The 26,024-nt window shown below is 39.6% G+C and overlaps 1 protein-coding gene across 1 annotated transcript in view; it reads left to right on the top strand.

The window, feature by feature from the left end:
- Positions 1–18,847: 18,847 nt before the first annotated feature.
- Positions 18,848–26,024, top strand: part of xkr7b (XK, Kell blood group complex subunit-related family, member 7b) — a 64,891-nt gene continuing 57,714 nt past the window's right edge. Inside the window, exon 1 of the mRNA XM_051424305.1 lies at positions 18,848–19,505. Within this exon, the coding sequence (XP_051280265.1) occupies positions 18,907–19,505 (599 nt within the window). The 5' untranslated portion in view covers positions 18,848–18,906. The remainder of the gene's footprint in view (positions 19,506–26,024) is intronic.

The following is a 26,024-nucleotide window of genomic DNA, read 5'->3' as shown; positions in this document are numbered from 1 at the left end:
CTCCCCTGGGTCTGTCTTATTGAAACTAAACAGGAAGGAAGATTTTAATAGGGTGTCTTGTTTTACATCATGAGCAACTCGTTCCATGACTATTTCCTGAGACACAACCTGTAACATGTGAAGGGAAAACCGAAATTAAATCATACTGTAATTCCCACCTGAGGTTCATCTTTCAAGATATGTTATCTTTGGAGAAGCACACTCAGTGAGTTTACATGCACTTACGTAACCAGAGGAACCAGGTGCATGGGTAATTTGATGCATGCATCAGGTCATTAATCAGATTTCTCCCACTCAAGACCTCATTTCGAGAGCATGGTTTGCTTATGCAACTGTTTCGACAGAAGACTGACTGACAGAGCAGAGAGGAGAGAGGAGAGGCAGGCGGACTCATCCTCACATTGCAAAAGTGTGTGAATTTAACAAAGAGTCGAATGTTCAGCAGTGAAAAATGACTTATTTAGACTTCTGGCAGCCACTTTGTGTTAGTTTCAATTTTAGCCAGACTTTGGATGGGATTATTTTAAAGGGGACCTATCATGCTCATTCCTAGCTCTGTATTTTTAGTCTGTGGCTCCATGATTTGCCAGTTTTGATACAATACAATAATTTTATGTTCAGCAGTTCTACAAATGACCTCTTTGCTGGCCTCAACCCTGCCTGATTGATTTGACGCAAGTTTGAAGCCTCTAGTTTGTTGCATTCTGGCTTGTCTCATCCTTTCTTATCTTTTCTTACATCTCGTTTCATTTTAAGGAGTACATGAAGTGTTGTTGATAAAGGAGCAGGACTTGAATTATTTATTGTGCAGTACAACAAGTCTGCAGAGTTTAATATGGGATCAGTGCTGTGAGGCAGCAGTGGCTCTCCATCACAGAGTACCCGGTGGGAACATCAATCAGTCCTCAGACAGTGAGTGATGGATTTACTCAGAGTTTCGACTGTTTCGACAGACAAGCCAGGCCCAGATTTATTGAGCGCTATGACAAAAGTTTGAGAGAAGGAATATACTAGAATCTTCCCCTAATTCACCTCAGTAGAATTTGCGAGACATCAGCAGCAGAAGACTGGTGTGAGTGGACGGCTAAGTGAGATTTGTAGCAAAATGGGTGACAGCACACCATTTGTCCCCATTTCCATCTCTTAGAAATCTCATAAATAACTGTGCTGTGTCTGGGTTTTTTTGGACCGAATTTACTCCATAGAAAAACAAGTACTGTTCAATATCAGTGTAGTTAAGTTTTGCTTGTTCTAACATATCTGTACTTGTATATCCAGAAAGCAAAAGGGGCAAGAACCAAAGAATTCCTGTTTTTATGCCCTTGACGTCACCCCTGACATCATGGGATAGAGCAAGTGTGTGAGGGGGGGTTGTATTGGGTTGAAGATCTATTATGGTTGTGATTTGGATAATTTGTTGAGGTTACAGAGTTCAGTCAGTTATTTATACTGATGATGTTTAATGGCACAGTTAACTTACTGTCACCTACTTGTTTTACGTGATAAAGTTGTACAACCCAGAGTGGTCCTGCCTCAGCCAAGTTCGAAAGGCTTTAAGCAGTTGTTCTTTGCCACTTGGGGAAGCTTTGTAAATGGTATGCTACAGTCCTTAAGGTTGCTGTCCTGGTTGATTTGGTGGTTACAGCAAATGCGGTTTAATACAGATCACAGAATTCTGGGGGCAGCAAATTAATTATTGTCTTTTTGATAAATAAGTTGGGCAATAATTGGGCTTTTCAATCATTCTGTGAGCAACCTGATTTTATGCTGTGTGAGTCTGCGAAAAAAGTGAAAGTGAAAAAAGTCAGTTACCTCTCTGAGAAGTTGGAGGTGTGCAGCCTGTCGTCTGCAGCTCTTCAGCCAACAGCTCAATGGGGCTGCTCCTCCTTGTTCTGTTACTCCCTGCAATATTTCAAACAGAAAAATGCTGAAAATGACTGTCTGATTGTCTTGTTTTGTAGAGGCATTTTTTATGAAGAAAAGCAGTCAGTGTCAAGTTCAAACACATTTCCTGTGACTGTTCCAGAATAAAAGTCAACTCAAATGTTCAGTTTGCATTCGCAGTAACTTAATGCAGGATTTTTCAGGGGGCTGTCGCTACAGACACTGCAAGCATATAAATATTTCAGCACTCTCATCAGTGGGCCATAAGATCAATCACCATTCTGTCACCCCATGTGGAGATAGATAGACATTTATTTAAATAGAAATCACAGATATTGCCACTTTTATTTGATGTGGACCTTTGACTAATATGATTTGCATAGATTGTTTTTGTCATTTTAAGGCAGCAGAACTAACTGTAAACACAACATGTAACATATTAATCTTATAAAGTTTGATAGTAAACATGCTTACATCCAGCTAACAAAGAACCACTTTATCGTCCTATTTGGTTGGTGCTTGATTGTTATCAGCGGGTTTGTCAGATCTTTTTTGCTAAAAATGGGCTTCCTCCTGCTGTTGGAAACAAGGTTGAGACACTGACACTGAGCCAGTAAATGAGCAGTAAAACCAAAACTAAGAGCTGAAAGACATTAAAAGGCTCTATAGAGAGGGATACTGCCGATTTGGGTTGTAATTCTTTGTGGGTTTGTCACTCCCAGTGAGTTTTCAGCTTTAAGATTGATCTGGTGATTTGGCAGAACTGCCAACATTTTTTTCAAATATTGCTTAAAATCACTGGCATAAATAATATTTTTGCTATATCTGCAGATCTTTTAAAGGCTTTTTATGAACTCAAAAATCAATGCGTTCCTTCCTCTTGTATCTAATATTGTTCTATATCTACGCCTACGCACATAAAGGTACCCACGGATATTTTTGTCAAGAAAGGCACGATATCAAACAGTCATTCAGTGCTGTTCTGGGAGGCTTCCAGGTATGAATGTGTTAGTGTAGGAATGTAAAGCAAGATGTTTCTTGGGGAAAAAAAGACTCCCTATGCTCGATCAGCTGTTCTTTGAGATTAAAACATTAACGTGAGAAGTCGCTCTTGTCTTTAACTCATGTTACCTTCTCCCTGGTGAATTATCTTCTACATCTCTACATCTCCCCTGACTCTACCCACTCTAATTTCCTCCCATCCCAAGAAGAAATTCTACTTTCCTAAGCTTCTTACCTCTCCTACCTCTGTATTCTACCATTAAGATTCAGCCAAATTGCAATGTGATTGCATATACTGATCAGGTCAGACATTATTTTACATATTTCATCAGTAGATCAGTAAATCAGTACAGTGCTTTTATATATATATATATATATATATATATATATATATATATAAAGTTTTCCTTTAGCCAGACCTGACAAATCAGCTGTTATTGGTAAAGTATCTAATTTCCAAATTAGAAAACATGAAGTTTGTTCTAGAAACATTAAATATATCCTAAACTTTTGTAATTTATAACTGCTTGGTTTGATTTGTAGATTGTCTTGTTCACAAGGTTTGGGCTTTTAAAAGACATGAAGTCACATTATCATCCTAACATTTCTAATAGCTCTCTGATTGGTCCAACATGTGTCCTTCAGGCTCATTAGATTTTCAAATGATGTGTTCCCAGTGGACAACAGAGCCCCAGAAATGTCATGGCCCAACAGCAGGAACAGAAACATGTTGGCTTGTCAAAACGAAGCTGCTGTTGAATCTACAGTCTTGAGATTGGCCTAATGCTGATCAGAGAGCTGCTACTATAAAATTATTAAAATCTTAAAGACCAAACACTAAAGGCGCAGTGGTACATATACAATATGCAGGCATACAATGTATACACACCTCTGGCCATATTTTCTTTTTAAACTAGAAGGGCACAGGCTGAGTGTGCAGACCTTCTTCAAGGCCAATAGTTCAGTCCTCTAGCATAGCCTTCTTTACTGTCTATTTTACTCAAAATGGGACCATAATTTACAAATTAACATCATTCTGTATGGAAGAAGACTTGAAACTAGAGATTGAGACCATAAACACATTAGGAAACTGTTTACCGAGCTCATAAATCAAGTGAGAATGACGGTAATTTCTCCATAAGAATCCATACTATCAGACTTCTTTTGTGCAGCCCATGGAGCTGCCGCCTGCTGGCCATAAGAAAGAATGCAGGTTTAAGACACTTCCACGTTGACCTCACTTCACAGACCCGGAATCAGACCACTAATTAAATACTGTCAATAGCCCACATGCTACAAAGTGTAAAGATCCCAGACTCAGACCTGTCCATAATTCCCAGAGTGTGTAAACACAGCCATTGTTTTGTCTGTGTGGACGGCGACAGCGTCTCTGTGGCTCTGCTCTTTAGTCCTCTCAGCCCTCCAGCAAGTCTGAGGAAGAGCGAAATCCTAATGAAGGGTTGAGTAATTATTCCTCTTAATATAAATGTTATAATGGGATTAAAATGATCCCACATCATACCCCCCCATCCTTCCCCTCTGGACTCCCAGTCGTACGCTTCTCTCTTTCTCTCTCTCTCTCTCTCTTTCTCTCTCTCTCTCTCTCTCTCTCTCTCTCTCTCTCTCTCTCTCGTCCTCGTCCTCGTGTTCATTGTTTATTTCAGGCTGTCTTTGTGAATCAGTTGTTTAGGCAGTGAGCTCTCGAGGGCCAGTCAGCTGGACAATATATGTGTGTGTGTGTGTGTGTGTGTGTGTGTGTGTGCTTGTACCAGACAGTATGTGTATAGTTTGTACAGTAGGTGATTGTATTTGAATGTTTCTCTCTTTCTCTTTTTCTCTCTGTGTTCGCTTTGATTGTGTGTGCGGAGATTTTGTGTGTGTGTGTGTGTGTGTGTGTGTGTGTGTGTGTGTGTGTGTGTGTGTGTGCACTCGGAACAGCATGTAACCAAACAACAGAAAGTGAACATGGCAGCTGCCATGCTGCACAAACTCCCACTCCTTAGACGAACCACACACACACACACACAATACACACAGACTCACTTTCACACACACTTGGATCGCTATACTTGAGAGGACTTACTTAACACAGCCATACCCATCTTACCCTTAGCATTAACCTAAACCTGAGTCTGACTAGTGCTATATTTGATTACTCTTTTAAGACATTTTCCATGTAAAATATTTGCTGGTATTCCCTGTTTTACAGAGAAAGAGGCAAGCAATTGGAATATAGCAAGTCCTTATACATAAATCATAGAATAGGTTGTTTGCCAGTTGACTCCCAAAACGACATATATGACCATGGAAGAGTGACAGCGACAGGTGTCGTCGTCATGGTAACAATAATAACCCAAGTCCAACCTTGTTTCCTAAGTTATGACACTCCCCTACGTGGACTTTGTCACTCTTTATGCTACGGCACCTGGTGTTCTCCTTTGCTCCCATTTTTTCATATTTTTCACAATGTATGACATTTTATTGACTAAACAATTATTAAATTCATCAAACATAAATAAATAAACCAGATTAATCAATTATGAAAATATAGAGATGAAACGATTTGTTGACAATAGAAAATTTGGGGGTTTTTGGACAGCTTGTCTGACAATATGAGCAATCCAAGGACGCCACCTTGGACTTTACAAAATCATGAAATTATTATTATATTTTTGACCATTTTCAACTTATCAAGGAACAAGGAAATTTATTTATTATTATACAACACAAGCTTTTACAACAAAATGATAGTTTGCAGTTCCTTCATACTGAAATATGTAATATATAATAATACATACTGTATACACAGTCACTAATAGGCCTACATCCAGGAAATTATTCTGCAGTACATGCATGTATTTGAATGTAAACAGCAGCAGTAAGTGAGGGATGATAATATGGTTCCATGTGTTCCGTGTCCATGCACTTTGACTGTGTTTGAGCACCAAGCATCGTCGACATAAACACTAACCCTATAGACCAAATGTTAATCAATAATGAAAACCCTTATTAGTTGTAGTCTGAATTCTAACCGTAACCCTGAGGAAGGAGAACTGGACAAAACACACCCCCATCTGAAAAGGTGTACTCTGAAACACTCTAAAACTCTAAAATCCTGTCCTCACAAAGATAGAAGGACATAAAACACAAAGACACACACACACAGGGATTCAGAGGACACTGCTGTGCTGTACAATCCGCTTGCCATAACTCAAACATTAACATTAACACTATGTTGCTGGGCTTTCTGTCCTCCTCTAATTCCCTGTCGAGCATAATTAGCAGTGAAAGACTGCAGTTGTCACTTCACCAGAAACAAAATAAATATAAACTAAGACCCAAACTGGAGACAGCCGTCCCCGCTGCAGACATCTTCCCTGTAATGGTGGCGAATCTCGTTTACAGCCGTCACTTTAATGAAAAATAACTTACTAGGGAAACAGCAGCGACATAAACTCCTGCTATCTTTTATTCAATCTGATGTGTGCATTGTTGCTGGAAAATAAGATTTTTTGCCACTTGTGGATGCAACAGACAAAGAAATACAGTTACTGTGGTGGTGAAACCTGAACTCTCCGGTATCATGTAGTCATGGTCTGCTCAAACCCACAGAACTTTATTTAAAATTCTAGTCAGGATCCATTTCAACAGATCACATGGGATCACACAGCGTTACATCATTACAGAGATATGGTAGCTGCTCTCCACGGGTAGGTGATCGGTCTCTTGTCGTGCATGATTTGTTGTATGTTTGCGTCATGAATGCTTCCTAATTTAACACGTTAACAACTCATTAGCTAGCTAATGATCAAACGTTATCTGTTAGAATTATATAGCTAACTTTAGTTAATGCTAGTGTTACACCCCACATCACTAACATCTTCCATATTCCTCTGAATCCCCTGCAGCGGTCGGATTCAATAGTTAAAAAGCCCAGCAGCTTCTAGCTTAGTTGTCTTAGATGTTCATGCTCCCTACAGGATGAACACTTTACATTTTTAGCTCCACTATATGTTCTGAAAATAGTTCAATTATCAGAATATTGTTTATTCTGTTCAACACTTTCATATTGCGGTGTGCAATCACCATAGCAGCCTTCAGAGAGGCTGCAGACTTTTGGTCTTGTTAAGTTCTCACATAAAAGAAGCCTTGTATTCTTGTTGATATGAAGAACAACAAATAAGAACTCATCATTATTAAACAGAATATATTTTACAATCCATTTTACATCAGCAACTTAGCCAGCACACAAGGGAACTAATCCTTAAAAGCTACTTTAACATTATAATGATGCAGGTCTTAAACAAAAGGCTTATTGAATGCTGAACCATTACCTTCAGTTTTTATTTTGCTAAATGGATTATTTACTGTTAGAATTGTTTGTTTGCTTAACAGTGACAGCAGGAGGATAACATCAATTCCTGTAGAGTGAACAGATTCCTGAAACCCATCTGTGTTCCCAGGACTGTTTCAAAGAAAACAATCACAGATTTACACAGAGACAACAGGCAAGCAATTATTCAAATCAAACCTTCAGTTTATTACGATGTCATGAGCTGGAATCACTCGAGATTCAGACCTCTTTTTCTATCTATCTATCTATCTATCTATCTATCTATCTATCTATCTATCTATCTATCTATCTATCTATCTATCTATCTATCTATCTATCTATCTATCGTCAGTGCTGTTGTCCTCAGTCTCGCAGACAGCCTTCACACTCTGCTGTTTGCTGTCTCTTCCTGTGTTGTTTTATCCACCTACGGCCCTCTGCTGTGAGAAATCATATTTATAACTGTGTTAAATATTAAACATTATTGCCTCCATGACAGTGAAGTCAAGTACTGCCATTTTTCTTATTTAAACTGCGTCAAAAGATTTGTCGACAAATCGAAATACATCCACGTCAGCCCTGAATCTCATGACTCTTACAATGCAGTAAAAGAACGTGCATGTATATATATATATTGTATTTACACATATCCCTGGCTGTTATCTAAGGTTAGTCAATATTGTATCTGTCAATATTGGAAAAGTTAACATTCAAATAGGAAAAGCTAAATGGTAAATAATAGAGAGACGTGGCAGCGTGTGACAACTCATCATGATGCACCGTTATCCTATTTCCCAACATCAATGCGTGACAAATCCTCAGAAAAGCAGCAGTTTTTATCACATTCACTCCCCAGATCAGCAACACGAGCGTGACTGCTTCTGTCTGTGGTGGAAGAAGTACTGAAATCGCTCACTTAAAGGTGCAGTGTGTAACATTTAGGAGGATCTATGGGCAGAAACAGACTATAATATTCAGGTATGTTTTCATGGGTATCTCTTGAATATAGGAATCGTTATGTTTTTGTTACCCTAGAATCTTTATCTACAGTCTGCCATTATATTAAGTAGAACTTTAATGTTTTAGTTTAGGTGGTCAATGTGGAGCTCATTTTAAATGCTTAATCCATAAAAATTCATCATATTTTATAAACTGATCATGTAGTTGTATTATGTAAAATTGAAATCTGAAAATTACTTTAAATGAAAAATAAACTGTATTCAACATGAATTTCATCATATATGTTGCTATGGGTGTCAAATGGCAACCCTAATGTCTCTAGATTTACACATTGGCAGAGGAGATAAGGCAGGCACAAATCTACGTAGCCTGTGATTGGATCAGTGAAGGGTTGTGGCCAGTGTCTGCAGTCATTGAGGAGTTAACTACCCTGCAGTCAATACTCTGGAAATGAAAGCCTCAGAGATAAATGCTAAAAAGATTCTCAGTTTGATCCACCACCACTGTGTTGGATTCAGTAAGAAATCTTAAAAGCCCTTTTCTAATTAACTATAGTTCAGAAAGAATTGACCTTCAGCAAATAGGTAACTGAGTTTGACTTTATTCAATGGAGCAAAACAATCCAGATTTTTTTTGGTTTTGCAGAAAGGACAGATGGAAAAAACTGAAAAAGCATGTCACTTGTGTTTATTAGAGCCGAGCTAATAATATAAAAGCTATAAGAAGAGTAAGATAAGGATGAGGCCAGAAGCTCAGGCTGGATGTTCTCTGATGAGGAGGCAGAAAAGTCTGCTGGGTGGATTTATGAGGGTGAAGGGGCAGTAAAGAGCTAAGCTAGCTGATGTGGCCGAGCTAATGGACAGCTATCCACTCAGCAGTTTATACTCCATTCATATACAGCTGTCAGCTGGAAGAACTGGTGGCTGCTGGTGGTTGTGCATGCGAAAACAAAGACTGTGTCATTACTAGTTCTTAGACAATTTGATAATTCTGCAGAAATCGAAGACTTGTATAATGCTTTATCAGCTGAGGTAAAGCTTTTGTTTCAAGATTAAGAAACTGAACCACTGGATCCATCCATCCATTATCTACATCAGCTCATCATTGGAGGGCTAGAGTCTATCTGAGCTCTTGGTAAAAAAGTGTTTTACCAAATAGCTTTTGAGAAGGAAAACTTCTGCCTGGGTTATGTTGAGAATGAGAATGAATTCACACTCCCTCCTGTGTATGTTGTAAGCTGAGCTTCTCTGTTCTTTGTTTTGGTTGCCAGTCCGGCCCTGTAACATAATTTATGTGCTTCCAAAATATGTTTTTCTGTGCTCTAAATCTCAATAGTTTTGGTGAGTTTTATTTTGTTTCTGTCCAGTTTGAATGAAGTGAGTTTTACCAGGATCTGCAAGGTAAAATGGCTGTTTTTGTCAATGGAGTCTGGTGGGCTATAGCAGCCATCTGCTTGGTCTGAGATGCTGGTGCTCTAGTGCGACACCTAGTGGCAGTGATTGTTGTATACAGAACCTTTAAGTGTTTGTACGGAACAGATGTCGTAGCTAAGTGGTCGGGATTGATGATGGAGAGTATGAAGCAATGGATTTTATCAACTGATGTCAGGCTTTGTATCCTGTTTGGTTTGGTTTTTTAGAAATTACTTTTTTCTTGTTTAGCTGAAGTTGACTGACAATAAGAGAATGTTTACATGAATTCAAGGCTGATTCTCATTCGATTAAAATGTGGTTCTTTACACGCAATAACCCTGGCTTTAGCAGCATTTGGTATTATTTTTTTAGTTCAAGAGTTTGGATCCATATGCCACATGGTAAAAAATAACAAACCACCTTCAATACTTAAAAAAAAGCAGTTTATGATTCATCTCCTATCATCATTTGCCATGTTTTATTTAGTATGGAGCCAAAACAGACTTTAGTGTGTATGTTAATCGGGAAAATCTCAGGAAAGCTGCGTATGCCTCCAGTAAAAGTTTGTTTCTCTCAGCTGAGACGTGATTTGATCTGATTTGATCAGTTTGAAATGGTTCTCACAGACCCTACAGGCATTTCAACACACCAAACTGATGGTGGGATTTCAAGCATCCATGGTTGGAAATACGAAATGAAGCGATTTTGTGAGAAATACATTTTGGGATACTGAAGGGTCTCTCAGATCAGTGAATACTCAGCAGGCCCCATGTAATTCTCCATGTAATAAATCACTTTAAAGAAGTGAGTTTTATGGACTTGCTTTCCTTTAATGACTCTGAGGGAGTTTCTGTTTCCTCCTAATCCTCTGATTGATGTTGAAAGTGAAAGCTTCAGGCTCTTCATTCTGCTTATCTGACCACAGAAACTTCCACTGTTGGCAAATCAGCATGTGTTCTAAATTAATACGTACAAAGTCAAGTTATTTTGTGTCTTGTTTCTGTCTTAGCTTTTTGTTTTAAACTCTATTTTGTTTAAGCTTTTTAAGGCTTCTATTTATATAGTGACAGCCAGTTATTGACAGAATGGGCGAGAGAGAGAGAGAAAGAGAGAGAGAGAGTGAGAGAGGGAGACAGAGAAGGGATGACATGCAGCAAAGGGCCGCAAGCTGGAATCAAACCCGAGCCGCTGCTGCTAGGACCCTTTGCGTTTTTCCAATTTCTTTTAAACTTTTTGTTGAGATGTGTTTCTTGCAAGCTTTCTATTCCTCAAACGTTCTTTTGTCCTTTCTGTTCCATCAAAATGTCTTTCAAGATTTCTCTGGTGTTTTTTTTGTTTTTGTTTTCTTTCTTCTCAACTTTAGAGCATTCTCTTTCTTGTAGGTGTCATGTGTATTTAGTTTGTTGTGCCTTTAACATAAAGGCCGGTATCTGTATTGTAAAAAATCACTTCTACTATAGTAGTTAACATGCTCTCAGTTGTCTTGTTCCTGCAGAGCTGGAATGATTATTGTAAGCTGCTTCACACAAAGAGTCTGCCACATACGTAAATGGTAACCTTCAGGTTTTTTTAAGGACAAAAACAGAGATGGCGAAGCAAAGATTCTTATTTAAAAAAATAGAAGTTTGTTAAACTCTAACTGTAAAACACAAACAAGTTTATATATATCTATATAAAGGCACAAGACAACTAAATAATTAAATAAGATATATTATGTAATACATTTATGTACAGATGGGGGGGGTGATCCCCTGACTGGCTTGAAGTTTGGGTATTTTTGTAAAATATTTCAAGAGCAACAAATATTGGATGTATTGCAATGAAATGTGGTTCAGGCATTCGTGTTCCTCTCAAGATTACTTTAATAATGTTTGTGGTCCCTTAACTTTTCATCTTAGACCATCATCAATTTAATTTGTCCAATAAAAAAGCTAAACTAGAATGGGACATGGTTGATATTCACATCAGCATGTTAGCATTATTAGCATGTTAGCCTGACGATGTTAGTCTTGTTTAAAGCTTATTTTGATCATTATTTTAAACTTTCCAGCTGTATATGTGTTCCAACTGTCTCATGTATCTTTCACATTTTTATTTAGTGAACATAAAGTATCTGTGTTGTAAGAAACAGTTTAATGTGGCTCTAAACATGTTGTTTGTTTGAGAGAGATGATGATATTTAGCTCTCATTCCTGTGGAGGTTAAATGCACTGTACTGTAACTGCTTTGGACAAAAGAGTCTGCCACATGAATGTAATTTAGCATCAAATATATTTATTTGGAACTTAACATTCAAGAATTTTACTGCTCCATGTGAGGGACATTCTGCGGCATCCTGGGACCCAACAGACTTTTATTGACCGTATCATGGATGCACAAAGTCGCTGGTTTGAATCCAACGCTTTCATTATGCGAAAGATACCAAGCAATTCAAGACATAAAAGTAGTTATTTTAAAAATGGTGGTGGACTGGTGCAGATGTTTGAAAAAGTCCCTCTGAAGCTGGGAGTCTGTGCATATTCACCAAAGTGTATCACAGCAGCGGCAGCACTGATCTGAGACCTCTAATTAGCTCCCTGCGCTCTGAAACTCGTAATGACCCTCATTTGTCAGGGAATGTGCAGCCTGTGAGCGATACAGCGACAGAATGTGAGTTCAGGTGAAGCAGAAGGAAGAGAACTGCGACTCCCAGGAGGACATTTTGTTTTCAACACAGTGAATTTAAACTCTCTGGCCTGAGGGGGGCGCTATAATTAAATGGCACAATTTGTTTTCTTAAACACAGCAGGACTGATTGGAGAGTGACAACCTGGTCTCACTCCCAGGTCAAATACTGCAGCTTGGTCAGTGACCCTCCACTTCAAAATATAACAATGTAACCCTTTAGCGCCATTTCTGGACACGGCCACCGTCAAAGTCAGGTGACGTAGTATAAAGAGCGAGAAAATTCGTAAATGGAAGTGGTGAGGTTGATGGATGGCTCAAACAGATTGGCCTGGACTGTAACCCAGGAGACTGCTGTTGGGGTCCCATGTGAAGCCAAAAGTAAGTAAGTAAGTAATATTTTAAGTAACATACGCAAATTGGTTAAAATACATCAAGTATGTTATGTAAGTTACATTTTATTCATGTACTCAAGTTATATCTGGTACCTAATGTTACTTACTTACAGCACTAGCTACAGCGCCATATTTTAAAGCAGAGGGCCACTGACTAAGCAGCAGTATTTCAGGAGAGAATGTGTTGGGAGTGCAAAGTGTTTAACCAGAGTTTTGAGGTCTAAAAACATTACACCAATAGTGATTAGTGATTAAATTCAAATGGATTTCTCAGACACTACTGCAAAATTCTTAAACAGATTTATAGTATGTGATGAGATAACATGTTTCAAAGATTAAAAGGTCCGGTGTGGAGGATTTAGTGGCATCTATCTGTGAAGTGGCAGATTGCAACAAACTGAACAACGCTCGCATCTGTGTTTGACGACCTGAGAATGAGAACAGGCTGTGAAGTGTAGGAGAAACCGCCAGGCTACTGTAGAAACACGGCGGTTCAACATGGCGGGCTCCATGGAAGGCGACCCGCGGCATCTGCAGACAAAAATGGCTCATTCTAAGGTAGTGAAACACAGCGATTCGTATTTTCAAGTGATTATACACTAATGAAAACATACCAATGAATATTATATATATTTCATTTCCTCCTAAATGTTACACACTGGACTTAATGGAAATAATGCATCATTGTTACCATTCAGCAGTTACAGCTCCTTCGAGACTTCGGCAGTGTTGTAGCTTTGCCTCAAATGTGGTTGTTGAATAATAACAAAATAATAATTGTTTAAATGGCTACATGCTGAAATGTTTCTGTTCAGTACAGATGCAGATGCTCATTAATCGTGGAAAATGGACAGAAAACCCCAGAAACACATTTCAGCTTTTCAGAAAAAGCTGCAAATTGTATTGTCAGACATAATAATGTTTTCAGCAGGGCCTGAATTGGACCAGCACTCAGCACATTAGATTAATGTCAACTGAGTATGTCTACTTTTCTAATGACTGCACTCATTGTTTAGGTGTAGTTATTGGAAGTTTTGGGCAAAACAAACCAGTTTCCTACACGAATAAAGGAGTGGAAATGTGCAGCTGCCGTGTGAAGTAAAATCTCTTGTGGAGTTCAGTCAGAAAGCTGCTGGTTAGAGGTGAGATCATACCTCCTCTGTCCATAAGCCTGCAGGTAATGATGGTAATTGCTTTTGATCATTTGTGCAAATGTATTCCTCTGAGTGTTAGCTTTTATTATTACGAGACAGATATGCTTAAATTAATAATTTAAAAATGCATGTATTTGTGCTGCATCTGTATCTATGGCAGCTACTTTGGAGTCCCATCACCAATTCAAGCATTTGTTTTCAGTGATTTTCCCAAAGTGGATTTCTATTGTAACCGTCTTGTTAATGTTGGTACTCAGATCATTTATTTATTAATAAATAAAATGTTGTACTTTAGTCATGGTGGAAAACAGCCCAGGGGCCCCAGAAGCCTCAGATTCATTGTGGGAATTTAAACATTGCATCAACCAAGGACGGCCAGTATTAGCTGGTCTTTTGGCCCTGTCCATTAGAGGGGTTATTCCTAAATAAAATGATCATTACATCATCATTATAACAGCCTGTTAGGACGGACTAATCTGTCCGTGACATGGGGTGGACCTCAGGGCCTGCTGGAGGTTTTTCCTGCAGGAGCTGTTGGAAGTGTTTCCCTGGTAACTAGTAGAGTCTTGTAGCAGTGTGTATTGTATAGTGCATAATGATAGGACATTCCTTTGGGTTGTAGAAGCATTTATTGTTTTCACACCACAAAGGCAAACTGTATTGATAATTTTACTCTTACAGTCCAGAGATGTATGTACATGTTAAGCTTGGCTCCAACTCTGTCAGCAAGGACTTGCACAAGTCAGGGCTGAAGCTGAGCTGCCCCTCTGGAGGAAAAAAGGAAAGAAAAAAAATGTTTTCTGGCTGCATAAACGCATGTAGCTCATAATTGATAAAGTTAGACCAAATCATCCAAGAGCCGTAAAGCGATGGCTTTTGTCCTTGGGCTGCACGTTACGGTAAAAACATCATTTTCTGATTATCTTGAGAGTTATTGGGATTGCGATATAACTAACTGATATTGAAATGATTGTTTGTGCACCACAGATTTAATTAAAGATCTGTTGTGACATTTCTGGCGCTCTGTACCAAAAAACGTGTTTTCAAGATTTGTAGGCCAGAATTACAGTATGTCTATAATTATAATGTGCCTCTTGTTACTTTTGCATCACGCCGCACAATGTTGCCTTATATAATGCTATCATAGGAACCATTTTTAGCTAGCTGGCTGGCTAACATAGCAACAGGGTCTGCAGCCCCTCAGAATGTCTGCGTCAACCCTGCCCGTCAGTCTTTGCTCAACCAGTGAGTGATTAAGAACTTTCTAAATTAACACAAACTTTTTTCAGGGTTGTTTGAGCTTTGTGGAAAACTTTTGTATGAAACTTATAATTTCATAATTGTGGTGAGAATGTGACAGAGCTTTTTCTTCAGAGCAGAAACTTGGCTCTGTTTTTCTAAAGTGTGTCAGAGTCGGAGCCGTGATGATCTGGGATCTCTAATTAGCTCCCCTTAGTCTCAAACTCATAATGGGCATCATTTATCAAAAAAAAAAAAATATTCAGACAAATCCGTGTATTTTTAATATATGCTGTGAAAACCAAAACACTTGGCTTTAAATTATACAGCACTGAGCTGTTAAAAACCTATTTGGGAGAATAATTTTAGTCGTAGACCATTTAAATCATTGAAATATGTAGGTGTATGGATTTTATCAGTAGCTGCTGTCCAATGGTATGAAATTGGAAAGAAACTGAGGCTACTCACTAAGCTGGTTTTAAAATATCAGGTTAGTTGGGGTTAAGTCCTGATTCCTGAACATCAACATCAAGATTTTTTCTTTCAAATTCAGTCCATCACTATAATACAGCCTCTTGACTTCAATTCAGGGCCTATCATGACTCTTCATGCAGTTTCACCCACTCCACATTTGGGCCAAACATGGCCTGGACCCAAAAGCCACTGCAGATGTGAATATACTGCAGAGGTGGTTTGTGAGAGCAGCGATAGCTTCAGATTAACAAACTGGGCTTTATATCTTGTTCCACAGACATTTTGGATTGACCCCTGCTCAGATAAGCCCCGCTCGGCCCCGATGTGGAAACACGGTGGCTGATTAGTTTATTGAGGGCAGCGAAGCGCAGAGCCGTAATTCACCAAAGAGTTTTATTGCCTATTCTGCTCAGAGTTTATGGGATCTTTTCAATTAGTACGGTCGCTGCTGTAAACAGACCAGTTGCTCTGTGTCTTGTCAGCTTTATGCACCACTGCCTTGTTACAATCAGACAAATACACTTTAAAGACCCTGATACTTAAACAGAGGCAGCCTGTGAGGTTAGGGAGCTGCTGGCCCCGGACCAGCTGAGGAAGAGGAGGAAATATTGAGAAATAAAATTCTCTCCTTTAACAACTGATGCTGATGAACTCTTAAAGGGTGAGTGTGGTGATATTCTGACCCAGAGACTGATATATCGTATTCCTCTGTGCCATAGCGGCCTGGTATAACCAAACAAGTCTAAATAACACGCAAAATTCCTTGCTGCCTGTCATCCCCCTTCTCTCTCGCCCCCTTTCCTGTCCATCTCTCAAGCTGCCCTGGCAAATAAAGGAAAAAAAGCCTCCCAAATAAATATCTAAAAGAAATAAACCTGCCTCCTGTGTGAACTGTCCGTAGCTGTAGGGTCAGCCTACGCTACTGTATTTAATGTCGACATGATGGTGATCCTTAGAGAGCCTGATAATGTCTGCGGTGGTAGGTTGTGTAAGAAGTTTAGGGTGGGGTGGATGGATGGGTGAAACAAACACAGAACTTTCACCCAGTAGCCTTCTTGTGTTCTGTGTGAAACCAAAGGTCATTGACTTATTGACTCATTTTAACTTATGTGTGTGCTTTAACCCAAACCCTGATGTTTTCCTAAGCCAAGTCGTTTTGCATAAACGTAACCAAACTGTGACAATTTCACAATGTTAACCAAATGTTTCTTATTGTTACCATGATCAGGGAATCTAGATCTGGAGAAATGCAAGAGGGTGGCATGGAGACTTTAGGAGGTGGCAGAATCATATGCTGATTTATTGGCAAACAATCATATATAAGGATATTTGCTTGTAAAGGCCCCCAAATGAAGATCTCTGAACTCAAAAACATTGCGTTATTGTAGCACATTATTTAAGCATTGATCAAAAGTATCTAAATGTGGCATCAGAAATGAATAAATGTGTTATATTTCTAAATCTTCCAACATTGTTTCAAATATTTCATTCAACCTCAGCCTTCCACTTAAATGTGCCCATCGAAGATGATTAAATGAATTTCCGTTTTTTAAAAAGTTATTTTCAAAATTAATCAACATAAATGTGTTCAATTTGACAGCATTCAGCAGCCCGTCATTTCTTACACTACGGTGACAAACGTTCACCTGCCTATTCTTACCAAGATGACGAAGGTCAACTTACAAAGGTCCCTTTCCTGTTGTCTGAAGCTCAACACCTGCACCATCTCTAGCAGCCTTAAATAACAAGTAAAATGGTTAAAATGTGTAGAGATAGAGCGACATTGCTGTGTGCCATGTTCCTCCATTAACATGAACACAAACATTATTTTGACTCAGTCCCACATACACTATCCTGCTGCCCCAAATACTCACTAGAGCACCAAATGTGGATTAATCCATCAGGGAAAATAGTTCCCAGCAAATGTACTATTTGTGCATTTGCTGAAAACTACAGTACCAGCTGTTTTAGCAGATTACTAAGCCTTATTTAAATACATTAAACTATATATTTACAACCTACTTTTAATGAATTGTAGGTTGAGGCTCAGGGGTTGAGATGCCACAATGTCCCCAGTTTGAATCGAGCTGGGGAGCTTTGGTGTACCTCTCTTTCTTTCACCTCTCCGCTGTCCATAACAAAGACACATAAATACTCTTTCTTCAGCAGATACTAAATGTTGTGGTCTTCTCATAATGAGCTATCATATTTGACACCTTCAGAATTCATATAAATGCATTTTGTAACTGTGTTTTTCTAAGCAACATCTATATAATCCATCACAAATCTTGATAATTCATGGAAATATGTCTTCATTTTGAAATAGTCCTGGTTATCCTTTGGCATTTAAAGTTAGTAAAAACTTTCACGAACATAAATGCAAGCACAAAAGCAAAATGCTTTGCTAATGCAGCATTAATGAGCGTTTCTTATTTTGTACTGTAATATTTGATCTCTCTCGCTCTCTGTTCTTCAAACTGAACAAGCATCACGCAGACAACAGCTTCTTCTCTGGAGGAAGAAAATGAGCCTTTGATTTCTACAAGTATGCTGAGTGTATGCGGAGAGAAGAACCCAGAGGAGAAGGAAAACAGTGGTATTACCCTTTAACCTTTCTGTTCCAGTGAGACAGCAGAAGTGGTTCTACTGAAGAGCTTACACGAATTTATACATCTGTCAGCCTCAGCAAACCCTTTTCTCTTCATAAATAACACCAAAAAATGTCACCGTGAGCTACTTTTATAAAGACTGCTGAGTGCATTGTCTCACAATCTGCCATAGATTAAAGGAGGGTCGTGATTTTGAGTCAATGCACAGCACATTTTAACATTTATTGTCTGGAGGCAGATTCATTGTGCAGGAGCAGCACAGAAAACAGAGCACGGGATGCAAAACATTCACCGGTTTATAGTAAAAATGATGAGTCCCCCCTCAGTGACAGTGCCAAGTCAGAAACTGATACTCAGCACGAGCAGCGTATAAAAGCACCTTAATATGAGTTTAACAACAGTCTTGTAATGTGTAGCAGAGAGCCGTTGCTGATGCAGAGACAGTGTAATGTGACTGGGATGGATTTAATGATGGGAATAAAAACTAAAAACCCTGCAGGTCATAATTGCTCGCAGAATTGTGTCTCTGCACGCTGAATGTCCTGAAAACATCGCGCTGGTGTCATGGTGTTAAAAGCGCTGTTAGTAATGATGCCTCACAATTAATTGGCTGATGATGAGGCTAGTTATGATGTAATCTCTCTCACTCTCTCTCTCCTGCACACAGCCAGCCCCCTCCCCTCTCTCTCTCTCTCTCTCTCTCTCTCTCTCTCTCCCTCGCTCTCTCTCTCTCCCGTATCCCCACCTCTTTCTCTGTCTTTCTCTCCTATCCTAACCAACATGGCCGCTAAGTCGGATGGAGCAGCGGTGTCTGTGGAAGATGACAACACGCCCAGGAGCCTCTCGGAGCCGGGGAACCCCGCCGCCCGGCCCCGCTGCAGCGCCGCGGGCGGGAAACCCTACACCCTGCTGGACTGCTGCTGGGTGCTCTGCGCCCTGCTCGTCTTTTTCTCCGACGGCGCGACCGACCTGTGGCTGGCCGCCGACTACTACCTGAGAGGTGACTACTGGTGGTTCGGCTTGACGCTCGTCTTCGTCGTGGTGCCCTCCGCTGTCGTCCAGGTATTGAGTTTCAGGTGGTTCGTGTATGACTACTCGGATCTGAGCGGCGGGGATGGAGCAGCGAGCGGCAGCGGGACCGGCGCGGCGGCGGCAGGCGCGGCAGCCACGGCGGGCGACAACAGTTTAAGCACCAAGGACAGCGACCAGCGCGGTGGGAGCGCGGCGGTGGGGAACGCCGCGAATGCTACCCCGGTTTACTCGTCCTCTGGCCCGCCTGCGACGGCAGGGAGAGTCGGGGCCCCCCGGAGGTGCTGCACCGTCTGCATGTGGGTCTTTCAAACCGTGCTTCACGTCCTGCAGCTGGGGCAAGTCTGGAGGTAGGACCACTGGGGTTCTGTGGGGAACAAGAGGGGTGTGAGTGCGTGTGTGCGTACGTGCTGCTGCTGTGTGTTTAATATGTGCACGGTGCACATGTGAGCATTGCATTCCCAACACTATCCTGCTTTGGAGATGTGTGTGCGTGTGTGTACGTGCTCGCCACGCGTATCTGCGTGTGCGTGCGTCCATGCCCGTTGATTTGCATGTGTGTGCGCTGAAATATTACCTTTTTCTTTTCATCCACTGGTGACCGAAACGTGCAGAAAATCGAGCAGGGGAGAGTAAAATTCTTTTGCCTCAGAGCTGAATCTGCAGCTTTTACTTTCAGCACTTACAACAGTAATAGTGACAGTATGAATAACTCTCCCATGAGCCTTTTTGTCCAGCTGCCCTTCTTGTCCTGATTGTGACAGAATCTGGATGGTTTCATATGGTCGCCTGAGCTCTAACATACAGTTTCTGTCCCTGGTTCCTCTGCCTGTCGCGGTCCTGACATGTTGACAGGAATATAATCAAAGCTCTGTGGTTCAGACCTCGCTGCACTTCTCCTCTGGCTGCTTGTCATGTTAGTGAATCTTGAAACTGAACCATTTCTTCCTCCACACTGGGGGGGGACTGTAGTTTTGGATGAGAGCATCAGTGAGCCCGATAAAATGTAAAATGAGAGGATGCATGGGCAAAATCTTTAAAGGAGCATTCCACCCACAACACCTCCAAACTAAAGTCCTCTCCTGTGCTTTAAAATGTGTTTGTTCCTGTAAGAGGTGTGTGTGTGTGTGTGTGTTTTTTTTATTCCTCCAATGTGTGATTGAATATGAAAGATTCACAATGTTCCATGTCTCTAGAAATTTTATATTTTTTTAAACATTTGAAATGAACAATTAACATCTTGTGTACTTCAGGTTAACACACCATCAGCTGTCAGTTCATCACAGATGTGATATGAAACCACAGTCTATGTTAAGTCAATCAAAACCACAAGAAAACGTCTCTTATAAGCAACCAACTGGCAGAAATAAGAATTACAATTTATATGCAGCACCTGGGCTGTAATCCAGTCCACTTTAGTCCAGTCTGAGCAGTTTTCAGTCAAGACAGAGACAGAATGTGTGACAGTCAACGGTAAAAGTTCAGTCCTTTGGAATTTCTTGTTTTACTTTACCTTTAGTCAGTTGATAACCAATTCCCAATTACAATGATGACCTGGCCAAGAGGCAGCGACAGGAGGCATGTCGATACAATAATTAAAACATAGATACAGCTAGTGCAACAATATTACAACAGTAGTTAAAAAAGCACAGTATATACAGTATACACACAACAGAGAACTTCCTCAACAGAGAGGCAAATTCAGAAGCAGGTACAGTGATCAGAAACTGAGGCATGTAATACATTTGCCTAAATGTTGCATTATTTTCTTCATAACACCTCTGAAAAATGTATATATACAGTTACATATACAAGTACATATAATACATGATTATATTGGAAATAAAATACACTTGCACTGTTTCCACTTTTGTTACTTAATAGTTCAACTTTACAACATTACAACAACTGTATGATAAGCTTAGCAAATATAATGCCTTGTTCAAATTAAAACCAGAGGTTCCCAAGGTTTTTGGTGTCTGAAGAGACATTTGCCCTCTGAACTTCTCAGCTTTTATTTAAACAACCGTTCAAGGCCTAAAGAGGCAAAACGCTCACAACAAGAGACACTATAATAACAGAAAAGTCAAGAAATGAATATAAAATTGTGTTGCAGGAATTAGTTTTTTCTTCTTTCATATCCCATTTACCATCTCACAACCTCTTCGACTTTCTGTGTCTTGCAACACTGCTTCTAGATTGGGAACCACTGGGCTAAACTCCACCTCGAGCAGCTAAAATGGCACTTACAAGTTGATGCAACATTAGCTGTCTCATAATGTAAAATATAATATAATCTATAGTCACAGGGGTTACGTTTCTGTTTTTTAGTACTTTACCAGGATACATTTGACTGATGATATTAATATATTAAATAATTTTACTTAAGTAGGATTTTAATTGCAGATATTTTACTTGCAATGGAGCATTTATTCTTACATCTTAGTACTGGTACCTATCCTTGAGTAAAGGTTCTGAGTGTTTGCTCCACCATTGCAATCTACCTATGAAAGTAAGGTTGATTTGTGCATATAACACATCTAAATTGAGGATGTTTAAATGGCAAAGATGCACCGTAGAATATAAGCACCACCTGCACAGAGCCTCATGTTTGTCCTGCTACGAGAGCAGCCACTGATGCTAGGCAGGAAAGCTGAAACAAAAACATAGAAAGAAAAGAAAGAAGCCAACTAGACTTGACCAAAAGAACAAAGACTGTAATAGATGAGACTGAAACAAATCAGAGTCAAAACACCCACAAAACTGAGACGAGTCTGAGATAATAGAAAAAAGCCCTGAGGCTAGACCCTGGACCCGGACCAGACTTGAGTAATGCAGTACTAATATACAAGTGTTACAAACAACAATGTTACAGTGGAGACAGAAAATAGTTTAAGTTGTACCCCGCAGAACCTGACAGAAAAGTTGTGCTGTAATGAAAAAACTTTTTTTATTAAATATGATATTTTCCAGAGCCGGTCAGGCTGCCGGCTCAGCAGGAAGCTTTTTTTTTTTTCATCTGCCTGTTCTGTTAATGTTGTTGCAGGAAGTGTGTTTCTTTGTTTAAGTTATCTCAACATTTAGGAAAAACACAATTTTTATCGTCTGACATTTCCACGACGAGCTGTCGACACCTTTGAATTGACTTTTTCAGCCTCTTTTAACAGGGAGGTTAAGGGTCACTGAAGCAAGATGTGCCTTGCTCAAAGACCCTTGAACAACAATGGCATGACAAATAGGATAAAACACTGGTTAAGATTGCAATGAATTCTACCTCTCAGAGAGGAATTAAATCACTTCTAACAGAGCCATGTGAGTAAATGGGTTGACCACCCTGCGGAAGTGTTTTGGAGTCCCTTAACTACCTGCTGCAGGGCTGACCTCTGACCCCTCTGTGAATGTAGAAGAAGACAGAAAAAAACAATATTTAAACTGATGTTGCATCCAGTAATTCGGAAATAGAGCATGTGGGAATTCGCACAAGTATAATTACATGCAGACTCTGTAATGAACTGCGTTAATGAACAACAATAAGATGCTGAGAGCTGGAGAATGAGAATGAGTTTGTTTTAATGTGATAGTTGCCGGGAGAGTTGGACACTGCTCAGTGTGTCTCCGATTTGAATCAGACTTCAGTTTTAAATTTGATGAGCTGAGATTCATTCAGCATGTGGAAATGGCTCAGGAGGTGCACCTGCAGCTGAATAATCCCATTTCAGATTCCCCCCTTCCAATGTGATTCAGGTTTGATCTTCTTCTTTTCTCATGTGGTTTATTCTACTAAATCAAATCCTGCAGTATGAAACCTGCATGTGGTATGCATTTTGATTCTCAAAGCTGGAATGTGTTAGCTCACGTCAATCACCCGAGGAACTGACATGATTTTGCGTCAAAGCAACTCGGCAGAGCCAGCGTGAGGAGAAGATGCTAATACACAATGATGGAGAGAAAGAAGAAAAGCCAAAAGAAACAGAAAGTTACTTGACTGGCATTTGGGTACAGGCCTAAAATCAATGAAATTACACTGCAGAGTAAGTGCATTGGATCGGAGCTTGTTTTTGGCAGTAGAAAATAGGCTGTAACTTACTTTTATTTACAAAAAATAGACAAGAGGTATTTTGGATACCTTGTTGTGTTTGTCTGCCCCTCCCAAATTTACAGTTTTTCCCTGTGCACTGCCAGATGGACCCTGGCTACCCACAATCGGGAGACCTCACCTCAAAAACAACAGCATTAGTCGTTGGTTCAGATGGTGGCAAAGTTTGTTATAATTCCACAGAAAGTCTTATGGAGGATCCTGAGATGGATGGTTGGATGTGTCTGACTTGGACATGTGAGACCATCCTGTCTTCTACCAACCTTCTTTTAACCATGACTGCTATCTTTCCCTAGTTTTGAATATAATATGAAATATATCAAATCTATATCTAGATACAGTATCTATATCTAAATCTATAAAATATGTCACTAAGTCAGGGGTCGTCAGTTTACAAAATTATAGAAAAGGGGTCCCTTAAGGAAAAAGGTTGGGAGCCACTGGTCTAAACCTAACACATGTGAGAAGCTATGTTATAAAAGGTGAATGGCTACGTTTATATGGTGCTTTTATAAAGAGTGCTTTACAAGGTTTTTGCCACTCAAACACACTGACCATCAGGAGCAATTTGGTGTTCAGTGTGCTGTCCAAGGACCAGTGGGCGACCGGCTCCACCCATGAGCTACAACCTCCCAGCAGTTATAAGGGTCTTTGTAAGGAAATGCCATGTGTTCTATTTTGTCAAAAGTATATGGACACCCAAACAATATTTCTTTATGGACTTATAATGGACCTTACAAAAGTTAGTCATTGTTTTGGTGCCAACGTTTTTTCCCTGAGTCTCTGCAGTGTAAATTAGATTTGGTAAAGCTGATAAACAGTTAGAGGTACCAGATGCATATTTAATCTCTCTTTAACCTTTATTCATTCAGAGAAGATTGTGTTTCTGTGTTTCTGTCTGTCTGCTGCATTTCCTGCTGGCTAAACATGTTTTAATATTCAGCCTGTTTATAGCGAACACCTCATTGACTTCAAATTCTTTGCAAAAGTCTTCTACGGTTTTGGAACATTTTCTGATTTAGAATCAGATAGAAAAATTAAACCTACACTGAGATGAAATTAGTTTCTATGTGACGGCTTCAGCAAACATCCACTGAGCTTTTGTTTTTTTTTAGAATTCAAATCACTGGATTAAGGAAAAATCCCTGTTTTTGCTGACTTTTATCATCTTCCTTCTTTATTCTGCATTTCCCTGTCAGTCATCAAAGGATAATCCATGTAAATACTGATGGACAAACAGAACAGCTACTGGTGATTACAGTCTGTCTTACAGGTTTCTCTCTGAAGATTACTGATAATTGTCCAGATATTTCCAGCAGCAGTGTGAGAGCAGTGGGTTTTACAGTCATGTAAAAGATCAAGTTCAGGTGTCAATCTCTTCTTTTCCCATGGCGTTAAACAATTGTGTGGAAAAATACATCTCAAAAGAGATACACAGACCAGTATTCAAAGCCACAGGAGCAGGAGAAAACCCATGATGCATTGCAGTATGAAGACAGGTTGAGTTTTGAATCAAGTTCGACTGACCTTTTCTCGACTGGAGACTCTCGCCGAGCTGTTGATATCGCTTTCTCCATCTACATTTAAAATCCGCAGCTGAAAAGCAGCAAGGTCGCATCTCTTTATCTGGGGTTTGTTGAAAGGCATTCTGGGAATTGTAGGAAATCTCTGAAGCTGAAGCAGATGAAGCACTGCGAGAGATGGTGGGTTCACTCCAGAAGTGATTTTAGCTCATTATCACACTGTAACCTTGATTTTGTTGAGCGTTATAAACCATAAGAGGATTAATTGATGTTTTATTTTAAAGATTACACACACCTACAGGAGCTAAAACTAATGCAGTATCATAATACAACAGCCTTCAATAAATCTCCCCTTCATGGAGGTTTGAATGTTGTTCAGAGAGGTGTTGATTCAACTTTATTAACATCTTGGAGGATGCCGTTTTGGGTGCTATTGCTTTATACAAATAGCTCTTGTAGTTATCCTCATTGATATACATGGGATGGACAAAATATTAGAAACTCCTGTCAGTATAACACAGCACAGTTCATCCCCCACAATAACCAGTACAAATACAGTTGAATCAACACCTAATAAACTGGAAACTGAGTGTAGATTTAAAGTGACCTTTATTAACCTTTATTGTTGATCAATGCAAATGAGTTGACTAAATGTACTGCGTAGCTATTGTAGCTTTTAATTGCTGATGTAAACAAAGATGTTTATAACTCATTAGCATCGCCACTAAAATGTTAAACATAAACAGCATTTAATCTGCTTTTCCTCATAAATAATGCAATTGTCTTCAATCAGTTGAACCCAAGCCCCCTGGGCTGTGAAGCGACTTTAGTCTCACAGGCCAGGGGGTCTGATTACATTTGTGTAACCATCACAGAAATGTTTTTGTGTTATCAGAATTTGATCCATTAGACCAGTGGTTCCCAACCTTTTTCCTTAAGGGACCCCCTTTTCTATCATTGAGTAAACTCAATATTTTACTGATATTTAATATTACATTCAAAACTGTACAATGAACCCAAACAGTGAACTCAGTAACAGCAGGAAGTTTGTGTAAAATTAGTGATTTGGATGAATTTTCAGTTGATTATTTCCTGTTTAGGAAACTTTTTATACAATTCTCTGTCTGTATTTTTTTTAAATCATTTATTAACAATCATACAGACTTAATAGGCTTCTTTTTTGACAAACTGAGTGTTTTTTCTCATTGTTCTATTAGCTCTTTGGTTGTTTGAACTTTTCTAATGCAGGA

This window comes from Dicentrarchus labrax, unplaced genomic scaffold (assembly GCF_905237075.1).
Source record: "Dicentrarchus labrax unplaced genomic scaffold, dlabrax2021, whole genome shotgun sequence".
NCBI classification, from domain to species: domain Eukaryota; kingdom Metazoa; phylum Chordata; class Actinopteri; family Moronidae; genus Dicentrarchus; species Dicentrarchus labrax.
The sequence above is the reverse complement of the archived record's forward strand: the minus strand, read 5'-3'. Positions and strand labels throughout refer to the sequence as shown.